The 12870-nt window shown below is 41.5% G+C and overlaps 1 protein-coding gene across 5 annotated transcripts in view; it reads right to left on the bottom strand.

The window, feature by feature from the left end:
- Positions 1-12870, bottom strand: part of tox3 (TOX high mobility group box family member 3) — a 101413-nt gene that overhangs the window by 56519 nt on the left and 32024 nt on the right. Inside the window, exon 1 of one of the 5 annotated variants that reach the window (XM_059992860.1) lies at positions 4583-4740. The exons of the other annotated variants lie outside the window; for them this stretch is intronic. Coding sequence (XP_059848843.1) covers positions 4583-4630 — 48 coding nt within the window. The 5' untranslated portion in view covers positions 4631-4740. Of the gene's footprint in view, positions 1-4582; positions 4741-12870 lie in introns of those variants that run through there. 5 annotated transcript variants of the gene reach the window in all.

Raw genomic sequence — 12870 nt, 5'->3', positions numbered from 1 at the left:
GTTAAACTCATGGTGCAATGATACCTTAATAACAATAAGCAATAAACACAAAGCTCCCTTCAAAATATACAGTACTGTGCAAAAATCCTAAGTATATATAGTTAGGGTGCCTAAAACTTCTGCACAATAGTATATTTGTCAACGTGAAGCGGAGAATGAGTTCGTAAATCCGGCAGGAGCAAAGGATGATGGGAATGGTGAGGGTGGAGTGCCCCAGGAGGGGTGTGGGACTGGTGGCAGAGAAAGAGTGCCATGAGTGGTGGGAGGGGCATGGGTGCACACATACCCAGCCCCGAAATGCCAGGCAAAGTCATTTGATTCCAAACAATTGGTTTATTCATCATGACAGAATGTCTCTCTAGTGCTTCTTATTCCCTCATCTCTTCTTGCCCCTTTCCCAACTATGATTCCCCTTGACCACACCTCTTCCCACTCTCAGTCCACAATCGAGACCCTTATCAGAATCAGGTTTTTCTTCAGTCATACATATCATGAAATTTGTTTTTTCTGCAACAGCAATACAGTGCAATGCATAAAACTACTACAGAACTGTGCACAAGTCTTAGGCACCCTAGTTATACAGTATATATGTGCCCAAGACTATTGCACAGTGCTGTACCTACTAGAAGTTTACCAACGTTAACAAAACCTAAGACTCACAATAAGAGAGGGCAAATAAAGAGAAGGTGGAGACAGTGTGCTTCAAAACAAAATGCAAATTAACCCGCAAAGGAAATGATATAAAAGGAGTTGACATACAGGAAGTGATGTTCATGCAAATCAAACTGTATTTCAGGGGCCAGAACACTCCCCATCTGTTATCCATTGTATGTCAAACTTAACTATTGAAACAAAAATCAATTGATCATTTCATAATGTCCTCAGCAAGAGAAAGATAGTCTCAGAGACTGGTCTTGAAGACAGTCTTACTACACAGTCTTTAACTATTCTCAATTTGAAAATACTAGCCATGATGATGTTGCTGGTGGGTTTCAACAAGAGAGGGTGAGCAGATTAGCTTGAAGCCCTCTTGTGGCATGACCAGCAGGGTTGTGGTCAGGAGGAACATAGCTGCTTGCACTGGCTTTCCTGGGTTGATCGCTTAGTATGTTGGACCCTATTATGTACATAAACAGAATCTCCTTGATTTATTAAATATGTAACTGAGCACAACCAAGCTGTTGGTAAAGAACTTGATATCATCTAGTCCTGTGTCCAGTTACTTGGTTATCATCTCTGCCATCTCAACTGCTAGAACAGCAGCACTAAGTTCAAGCCTTGGTTTGGTGAGATCTGGACTGGGAGCAAGCTTTGTCTGGCCTGGGATGAATTCAATCGCACTATATCCAGCAACATCTATGACCTTCAGGTATTCAAGAGCAGCAATAGCTTTAACTGGCATATTACCCTTTTCTTTTGAGTCCAGATTGTGGAACCTTTTTGTAGGCTCTTGGAATCTTCAAGCCTTTAAGATCCTGGAGGGAGGAACACCACAATTGCCACTGCTCATGCTTTTCTTTTAGGAGTGAGACAACCCACCCACAAGTGTCCAGAGTCAACCCTCTTTACATGAATCATTCCTAGAAACTGACTAGAGCAGCAAATCCAATAGCTGTTGATAGTACTCCATCACACATGAAGGGTCTTTCAGTATCAATGAGCTGGAAAGTAAGGATGTCTATAATGAGGTCCCATCTAAGGCCCAACTATGCTGCACAAGAGGGATGGCCTACCCAAGATCAAGAGTCTTTAGACCTTTGGCCAGATCTCCAGACGGGGAATGCTGCTTGACTGTTGGATGCAATCTAATGTAGTCTGAGATTAGTCTGCACCAACATGTTAAGCAAGCTGCTTGCACTATTAAATGATTAAACACCATAAATGCTTCTGTCCAGAATTCCTTCTCTCCCTCGATAGCTGTCTTCTCAAGGCCACAGACTGCGACAGATTACCAAACACATGAAATCTCATGCAGTACTCCAGAATCTTATTGTGCAGTTGGTGCTCATGAAAGCACAAGAACCCGAGGTTGTCTCGCTGATCTTTTCTCATGAGGAAGCGGTGAAATATTCATTTGACATCCACCTGTGACAGACTTGGTTCTAAAGCTCACGAGGACCTTGAGCAGACTATTGATAAAGTCTGGACCCTACGACAGCACATTGCTCAGTGATATTCCTTTAGAACTGCACAGTTGAATCAAAGGCAATTTGTATTTGTACAGGCTTCTGGTTATGGTAACTGCCAACACTGGGCAAATACCAGTTTCCTGTGTTAGGATCCAATGAAGTCACTAACTCAGTATGATTGTTCCTTGAGAGTCTATCCATGAGCTCTGCATAATGATCTTACATTTCTGGCTTCCTTCTCAATGTGCAACTAAGGGACATGAGTCAACTAAGGCCTTCTCTCTGTAATTTGGTAGGAATTGTCATGGAGAGTGGAAAGGAAGGGGAGCTACACGATTGTCACTAAACCCTTTTTTTCCATGATCTGAAGGAGGACTTCACCTTCTTAATCATCTTTCGAGTCACAGAAGACCAGCTTGCCTTAATCTGGTTCAGTAGAGACAAGTATGTCAGGGTTCTTAGTTTGCTTAAGTACAATCTTCACTTAGAGACAAATTCGACTTTCAGTGTCTGAACTGACTTGGGTGCTCATTCTTCAGGACGTTAGTCTTAAATGTGCTGATGAGCACCACTGAGGCAGGCATCACCTACTATGACCCAGCCTAGGTCTAGTCAATGGGCATAAGGTGCAATGTGCTGACCATTGTGCTGTTCACGTATCTTACGTGCACGGATGACGTCTCTGCCAACCAAAGTAGAATTTCAGCAGAAGAGTCAAGTGGGGGGAATCTTGTCAGCTACGTTCAAGATATAAATGACCGCATGCAGCTTTAGGAGTTGGGAGCTCACCCCTGCTGTTGCAGTTCCTATTGAGGGTTGGCAAGAGCAAGTGGACTTTGCCTCCTATTGACTCAATGACAAATCCATTGGCCTTTCTTCTGACAACTTCTGATGTTCCAGAACATGTCTTTAGATTTTATGAGGAAATAGAGCTTTCAATAATGAATGTGTTAAAGCATGCTGACTTTGCCAATGTCACCTTGTTATGCGATTTGATCATCCAATATCACAATGCCTTTATTTTTTGCTCAAATGTCCTTTTGGGTAGATGCTAACTAGGCATGAAGTAGCTACATCTGATGAATGTTCAGCTGTCTCCCCACCATGCTCTGCTACTGATGTGCTGGAACCAATAGAAGCCCAAGGGGCCGGCCCTGAATGAAGTGCTGATATGTGCTGGTCACTGTTGCACACACTGCAGTGTCTGATAACAGTCTTTTGCTCTGCTGAAGCATATTTGAAACATATTGAGTGCCTCTGATCTGTGAACGGTTTTTCTGAATCCTCTGTATTTCCATAAAGAGGAAGGGTTCTTATGGACAGGACTTTATTAATTGGGTTTCATGGTAGAGGTCTGTACTTCAAGCTTTGTTGACTGTGACAGAGATTTTTGGTTTTCCATGCTTTTACTGGAGATCTTCTGTTAAATAACATGTAACTCAAGTTGAGAGATACAACGAAGGTCATTTTGCATTTCTGCATGGAGGCAGACAAATTGCACAAAGAATGAAAATGAAAATGGCAGGTAGGAGTCATGGTGCTTTGTTTTACAACTGAACCCTTCAGTTATCCACTGTTCTTGCATGTTGCTTGGTAGTTTCTCCACTAAAAGATTTACACCTTTTTCAGTATCCAAGAAAGTTAGTCCCAGTAGGCAACCCTTGTTTATTGTGGCTTTCAGTTCCCACGATAAATATGTAAGCTCCAGTTGCTTCCTCAGATCTTTGTGTGAGAGTGCTGGAAAACTATCGAGCCTGCTGAAGAGAGATGATTCAATTACCTTTGGAGAGCCATGGCACTTCTCCAGCCTTTGCCATATTTGTAAACCCTTGACTAGAAAGTTAATGTGTACGGTTCTACCCTACTGACATGTTGCAGCGACTCCCCATCTAACCACTTGCGGTGAATGTCTAGCTCTTTGCTAGGTTTGAAACTTAGTCCTTCCATGGTATTGCAAAAGCTTGATTTCCAGGATAGATAACTGGCAGACTGGTTGTCAAACACTTATTGTCCTGCTGTGACTGGGTCTCGATGAGCCAGATACCAAGCCAAATCCACTGCATCTGTGGCTCCCGAATGAGGGCACTGTGGAGAATGGTTTTGCAAACCTGTGTCCTACTGAAGTGGCAAGAATGGGAGCAACTTAAGCTAGACACAAAGTTGAGATGCAAATGGAGAAAGCTCGCATAGATATGGAGAACGTGGCAAGAGTGTGTAGAGGTCTCAAGGAAGAGTGTGAATCTTCACACAGCTGAATATACTAATATTGCTGATTATTCTCACAACCAGTTTTAACCAAAGTAACACACAGATGCAAATCTCCATAACTATGCTGTGTATAAAAGAGTACAATTTTGGCACAATATTTTAATAACAGTAAGAAATAAACATAATACTTCCATCAAAATATATCTACTAAATGTTTACCAACAATAACAAAACATAAGACTCACAGATATTGCTGTTTCAAGGGCAAATAAAGAGAGGATGGAGATGGACATCTTTCCACTGTGTGCTTCAAATTGAATCCAAATTAAACCACGAAGGAAGTGATATAAAAACACAGCTTACTGTACATACAGAAAGTGATGTTGATACAAAATGAACTGCATACGGAATGAATTGCACCTCTAGAGGCCAGAACAGTCAGCATGCGGAAAGAAAAACTGATTAGCTTAGTCTTTTAGGTCAATCAGTCTTCGCAACGTGAACAGGTTTTACTTGGCACTGGAGTAACAGGTACAGGATAGATGCAACCTGAACCAGTTCCTTTCAGTTCTTCACATCACTGGCAGTTAGCAACATGAATTCTGATTTAATACAATGCATAAAGTACATGATAATGAGGTAGTACCCAAAGTTAAATTTTTGTTGACCTTGTTGACCTGGACGAAGTGAATAAGATTGAAGATTGGTTAAAGTCATTTCCATTACAAAAGACTAACAAAATAATTGCTACTGTGATTCCATTGCACAATAAGATAAAGAAAACAAATAATTAAAACATGTTAAATATAAATATGAAAAATAGATTGTTTGTATGTCCATAAAGTCACAGGAGTGTTTGTACACAAGGTGACTGACATGAAATGATAAAGTAGTAGTGATTGGGGGTGTGGGCTAGGTGTTAATTAGCCTTACTGCTTGGGGAAAGAAACTGTTTTTGAGACTGGTGGTCCTGGTATCGATGCAACTCCCTCATGGGAGTGGGACAAACAGTCCGTGAGCAGGTTTTGTGGGATCTTCATGACATTACTACTCCTTTTCCTGTACCTTTCAGCACATACATCCTTGATGATGGGTCGGCTGGTGCTAGTGATGCTTTGGGCAGTTTTGACTCCTTGTTGTAGGGCCTTTATGTCTGTCATTGTGAGTGTCTTGGGCAGTTCTTAAAAATGAAAGCTTTTTCATTCTATAATTAAAATTAAAACATCTCTAAGATGTATTTAACTGAAAATATTTAAATTTTAAAACCAGTGACTAGACAACTTATTCTAATGGTTTTTATTTTACGCACATTTCAAAAACTGATGTGTTTTGAAAGCAGCAGTAAAGTGACTTGAACTAGAACGAATGCCCAATTAAATGTTTGAGTCTACCATCACAACTTATGGCACAATTAATAAAGAAACTGTTTGCCACGTGTACTCCACATTTAAACCATCTCACTTGGACTACTATATAGTATCTAGAACTTCCCTTATGCACTCATTAGTTATCAAGAATTCCTGATATAACAAATAATTTTTCACATTTTTTTGTTAAAAACAATTACAATCCAATATTCATTAGTTCTAATAATAATCCATGCTATAATCTGCTTTAATATTTATTTTTCTCTGGTTGAAAGTCAAGACCTAATATAAAATTATATTTTACAGTATATGTTTCTATTCGGCTCTGCTACTGAAAGGCACTTCATCAAGGTGACAGCTAGTTTATGGACTATTTTTCTAAACAGTTCCCCTTGAGGACATCTATTAAGTCTTTCCCTGAAAATGTATCTAGTGATTCATTCAACATCATCATCATGTCTTACCATGCTCTGGTGATCCAACTCTAGATTTTCCAATCAAAATTGATCCTACCATGAATATGAATATGGTGGTGGGAGCGGTTGGGTGATGAGAATGACATCACAGCTAATGGCCTTGCTCGAATTTTCACGACAAAACTTTGAATAATTATGTTAACAAGGTAACAGCTTTTAAAACCTGGAACAATCAGCAATGATGTATATTTAACTGTTCAAGACAAATTTCGGAACACCAACAGGGCACTGGTGCAACACGAGCCGCCCAGCGTTCTTTTTGTGGATGTGAACCAGGCTCAATTTGGAATCGTCAGAGGCCTGTGAAGGAGCGCCGAAAGGCAGCTGGCCAGCCAGCATCAATGCAACCATCTCCTGCATGCAGTTCAGTGAGAGAGAAGACTTGGTGACATTAGTAAGTCAGCCACTGCTTCCAAAAATACACTGCAGTAAGTTCCAGTGGCAAAGGCCTTCCCATCATGCTCTGTTAAAGTGCTTACACTGCCAAGCAGCAATGCCCACAAGTCATTCTTAACTTTGGCTGGAACTCCTTCTTCCCTCACTTCCCTTTTTGCATTTTACCATATACAGGTGTGCGCCGCCTAACATCCATTTGGACAACGCCCGATCACATATATGTCCGTAGTCCCGAGAAGGAGACGGAGCGGACGTAAACCATCTTGTGTATCGTGCCTCTTTTGAAAGCAGTAGCGTTATCTCTCTGTTTAATTTTCTTTCGAAAATATTATCGTAAAGTGCATCATGGCTTCCAAACACAGCAAAACCACTCCTAGTTATAGCAGCAGCAAGAGGCAAAGTATATGATATGGTGTTCGCACAACGCCCAAATCACATAATGTCCGATTTCACAGAACATATCATGGACGCTAAGCGACGCATTATCTTTTTGAACAAAATGCAATTCTGACTGACCTCCACACACCCCTAAAAGGTGAAGAATGATCAATTGCAAAGGGAAGTAAATTCCTCATGACATACCTTCTCTGTTCCTATCATACTTAACGCTAGTTATAACAATTGTATTACAAAACTTACACATTTTCCCATATACTGGAAGTATATCAGGAAACAGATCTTTCCACTTAAAGAGGGAAACCTGACTGGAGTATAGCATTCATAATCCACACAATCCCACAGATATGTGCACACAAGCTGCTCCTGCTCTAGCACATCTCTTCATCCCTTTGGACACCTATTACTCCTAATCAAGAAATCCAGCAAAGTCAGTAAAAAAACACAGACTGTAGTTTATTATTTGCTGGGCCTGAACTTTCAGAGAACACTGCAGAACTGCAGAAAAAAGAACACTTTCAGAAAAGCAAAACATGGTCAAGGTTCAAATTAGAAGTACTGTGGCTTCACAAGCACTTTCAGAACTAATGTTGCACATGTACTTTATGGAAAAAGAGATAAACCATGATAACCGATACCCAAGTAAAGTTTCTGATTAGTATGTGATTAAAAGATATACATTGCTTTGTATGGTTGGGGCAGACTCAAAAGTACACGACTTTATAAATGGAAAGTATAAGGGCTAATCACTGAAGGAATGAGATAGGATCTGCTAAGCTCCCTCCTTGTTTACTTCCTCTACATGTTCGTCTGACATGAGATCGAAGCACATTAGAAACAAATTATCTCATTAAAACCTAAAAAAGGAAATAGAATCACAGAGTATGCATAAGCCCTTCCTAAGAATAATCCATCTGCTTTTATTTCTACCCAATTATAGCTGAAAATGGCAAACTTACAAATCTAGCGTTAGCAGAGAACTATTTGGGAATGGTGTTCATTTAGTTATTTTTTTCCTCAAACCTACAATGTTAAGTAGGCTTGGGCATAAGAAATGGACAAGAGTGTCAGCCACAACTGTAGAAGAGCTTGGCATTTCAGTTCAAAATTAAACTGGTGTGCATGTACCCCATGAAAGGTTCACTTTAATTCAGCTAGGAGCCAAGGGGGAAAATGCATTCATTGGATTTTAACAGGCTAATGCTACATTCTGTAATACCATCAAGAGATTCTACCCAGACAAGCATTTCAAATTGTGGTAAAGTAACTCATGTTACCAGAAGGCAAATGAGAACAGCACATGAGCCCGCCGTGTGCTGAATGTGATTCCCCCACCCCCCTCAAGCTCCCTCCATATCAGATCCATCGCCTTGTTTGGATATGCCCCATCAGACATCTCAAAAGAGTAAAACAGTAGAATTCATTAAATTGCTTTACAATTTGGTTTATAACCCTGCTCCATTTAGCGTATTTACAACATGGCAAAATGCCACAGACAATTCACCCCTGATTTAAATACAGTTGCTTATATATTGTAGAAATAGTTGCACAATTGCCAAGAAACTTACATCACATTCATAATACAGACCATATCTTACCTGCAATAGCCCTCAAGGTTTATTTTAGCTTTTGTTTTGTCCAAGTCAACTTCAAAGTACAATTTATTATCAAAGAATGTACAACCTATACAGCTTGAGATTTGTTTGCTTACAGGCAGCTACACAGCAAGAAACCCAAGAACTCAATTTTTTTTAAAAAAGACCGGAACCACTGCACAGAGAAAGAGAAAGAAAATAAAACACAATCATGCAACCAATGGGGGCAAGCAACAGCGTTCTGAACCAGACCAAGTCCTTAGATCTGTTCCCCGGAACAGCCGGAGTAGGTCCAAGCCTCAGTCTCAATAGCACAGCAGCCCACCACAGAGATGACTGAACATCGCAGGAGAGTGAGCGAAATCAGCCCAACTTTTGCCTACCACCCCAACATTCAGGCTTTACAAACTATCTGGGCTGGAGTTTAAAAGTCCAAGCACTGTGTAGGACCCGGTGTAGACTTGGATTTGAGTGTAGCGACACACTTGGGCTGCCCAGCCCAAAGCCATTCTCAATCTCACCAAACCAACTCAGCGCTTGGAGTGGTTCAGCCTTGTGTTGTCTCTTTTTACTGCTCTTCAGTTGGAACAAATCTAGGAGTTCTGGAGAAGCCAAGAATGCAAACGTACATAATCAGGAGATTGAGTGCCACTCAATTCCAAAGCTGGTTTTCATTCTCCATGAATTCTAGTTTCCACTGTAATATTCACGCAGAGAGTTTCACAGTCTCGTTTCATAAAATACCACACAATTCATCACGCAGGGAATGGCAATGAAAGCATACAATTTACATTCACTTCTGGAGTGAAAGCACCTTAACATGGTGCATTCTAACCTGCTGTTGCATTGATGTCACCAGTGAAGACGCAAAGATGCCATCTCCTGAAGGCAAACTGCCCATGGCAGCCAGGCAACAGCAACTGGAATTGGGGGGGGTGGGGGAGGATGGGGGGGGGGGGGGAGAGAGAGAAATAGTGTGAAAGGTAGGGAGAGTGAGGTAGCTCCAAAACTTATTCAACATGAAACTGAGTTTCAGGTACAGGAGATAGAAGCCATGTAGATATTCTGTGAGAGGAGAGAGTTAAGAGTTCGGATGCAGGATAAAAGTCTGGAAATAGATGACAGGAACAGAAGTGAATATTCTAAAAGTACAGAAGAAATTTCACGACAAAGCTAGATTGTCAAGAAGAAAGACACCTTAAACACCAAACACAGAGCTTTTTATTAAATCATATTCTGGCACTGTTGCAAAGCAAGAATCTATCGCTCGTTGTTACCTTGCAGAGGAAGTGATGAGACTCGTTCTTAAACCTCTGAAGTCCTTCTGTGAAGATGCCATCGCAATGGTATTGGGTGGGGAGTTCCAAGATTTAGATCAACTGACGACAGATCAGTGAGACTATCAAACCAGATGGTGTACATCTTGGAATACGTCCCCATGCACCCGCTGCCCTTATCTTTCTAGGTAGTACAGAGTATGGGTTTAGGAAATGTCTTGGAGTACTCAGTTGAGAATCAGAATCAGGTTTATTATTATTGAGAAATACCATGAAATATGATGTTTGGGCAGCGATATAAAGTCAGACATACAAAAATAAAATCACTGCAAGTCGCAAATAAATAAACAGCGCAAAAATGAACTGTTCATACACCATTCTAAAATCTGCTGGTAGTGGTAAAGACATTGTTCCTGAATAATTGAGTTAGGGTCTTCATGCTTTTGTACCTCCTCCCCAAAGAAGAAATAAGAGGACGAGTTGTCCCGGGTGGTGAAGGTCCTTAATAAAGGATACCAATTTCTTAAAACCTTTTGAAAATGATGGACGTTGTACCGGACACATCTCAGATACTGTGTGCTAGTGATGCAAGAGAATAAATGTTTATGGTTACAAATTAGAATTATTATTAGGGTTAACACTGGATGTGTATTTTCCCTGGGTTGTGTCAAATTCAGAATCTGATTTAATATCACCTGCATATATCATGAAATTTCTTCACTTTATGACAGCAGTACAATAAATACATGATAATTATAGAGAAAAAATACTAAGTGTATATATATATTAAATGGTTAAGTTAAAATAGTGAAAAAATAGAAATAAAAACTGTTGTCAGGTAGTGTTCATGGGTTTGATGTCCATTTACAAAGTAGAAATTGGATGGCAGAGGGGAAGAAGCAGATCCTGAATCACTGTGTGTGCTTTCATGTTTATTTATCCCCTTCCTGATGGTAACAATGAGAAGCAGGTGTATCCTGGGTGGTGGGAATCCTTACTGATGGACTCCGCCTTCCTAAAGGCACCGCTCCTTAAGATGTCTTGGATAGTATGGGGGCTGCTACCCATGAGGCAGCCATCTTCTGCTCTTGTTTTGTAGCAAAAGTATTATATGGATGGCCTTGTAGAGCTTCAAATTGTTGATGATAAAGTCTTCAGGAATGGAAATTTCATTGGATGCTAAAGGTACATGATTGGACACTCAATGACCGGCACTTGTGTGACTCATGTCATCAGCCACATTTCAGTCAGGATCGTCTTCCAATGGCTTACTGTTCAGTTCCATTCACAGAGCCTCAGCAAATGAGACAGCTCTTGCTAGGAAGTTGTCTCAGTCATGCTGCACGCAGAAATTACCTGCTTCATTCACAGAGTTAGGAGGTGAATTCCACTTTGTGAAGCTGTGAACTTCCCCAAACTCTGACCTTATGATGGAAGGTCATCAATGTAGCAAATTAAGTCAGTTTGGCCCAGGAAACTCACCCTGTACACTTGTGCATTGATGCTCTGTGCTTTTGATGATTGACCCCAACCACCACAACTATCTTCCTTTGGCAAGATGTGACTCCAGATATTAGATTGTTTTTCCTTTGATGCCCATTGGTCTCTGTTTTACCAGAGTGACTTGGTATTATAGTTGATAAAATCTGCCTTTATATCAATGACACCCCACCTCCAGAATATAGTTGGATAGGTGATTTGATGTGGTCTGGAGCTGTGTGGAACTCATCCCACACTGGGTGAACAGGATATTGTACAGCAACTGCTTCTTATTGGTCATTTCACACACTACACACTTCTGCATCACCCCAGTCATTAAATTTTACATCTCCATTACAATGATGACGAAAAAGTCACTCAACAATCTTCACAAGTGTTGCACCTGTCCCACCTAGAGAAATTACTCAACCAAAGGGCAAGAGGCTTTGCCTTATGAACAAGTAGATCTAAAATTTTTCACCATTTTATCATTACATGAGGCTTGATTTGATCCCCATGTATATCCTCAATACTGTCTCTATGCTGTATCACTACAAACTGCTTACCAGTGAGCTGACCTTCTGTTCCACCTTTGTGAAATATCAGAGTAAATATCATGACTGCCACCATGAGAGATGATTGCAACACACACAAAATGCTGGTGGAACGCAGCAGGCCAGGCAGCATCAATGAGGAGAAGCACTGTCAACGTTTTGGGCTGAGACCCTTCGTCAAGACTAACTGAAAGGAAAGATAGTAAGAGATTTGAAAGGAGGGGGAGGGAAAAATGCGAAATGAAAGGAGAAGACCGGAGGGGGTGGGGTGAAGCTGAGAGCTGGAAAGGTGATTGGCAAAAGGGATACAGAGCTGGAGAAGGGAAAGGATCATGGGACGGGAGGCCTCGCGAGAAAGAGGGAGGGGAGCACCAGAGGGAGATGGAGAACAGGCAGAGTGATGGGCAGAAAGAGAGAAAAAAACAGGGGGGAGAAAAACTAAATATATCAGGGACAGGGTAAGAAGGGGAGGAGGGGCATTAACAGAAGTTAGAGAAGTCAATGTTCATGCCATCAGGTTGGAGGCTACCCAGATGGAATATAAAGTGTTGTTCCTCCAACCTGAGTGTGGCTTCATCTTGACAGTAGAGGAGGCCATGGATAGATAATCAGAATGGGAATGGGACGTGGAATTAAAATGTGTGGCCACTGGGAAAGATCCTGCTTTCTCTGGCGGACAGAGCGTAGGTGTTCAGCAAAATGGTCTCCCAGTCTGCGTCGGGTCTCACCAATATATAAAAGGCCACACCGGGAGCACTGGACGCAGTATATCACACCAGCCAACTCACAGGTGAAGTGTCGCCTCATCTGGAAGGACTGTCTTGGGCCCTGAATGGTGGTGAGGGAGGAAGTGTAAGGTCAGGTGTAGCACTTGTTACGCTTACAAGGATAAGTGCCAAGAGGGAGATTGGTGGGAAGGGATGGGGGGGGGGGGATACGTGGACAAGGGAGTCGCATAGGGAGCGATCCCTGCGGAAAGCGGGGGGGTGGGGA

This window comes from Hypanus sabinus, chromosome 17, assembly GCF_030144855.1.
Source record: "Hypanus sabinus isolate sHypSab1 chromosome 17, sHypSab1.hap1, whole genome shotgun sequence".
Lineage (NCBI taxonomy): Eukaryota > Metazoa > Chordata > Chondrichthyes > Myliobatiformes > Dasyatidae > Hypanus > Hypanus sabinus.
This window is presented reverse-complemented; position numbering and strand designations above follow the sequence as displayed.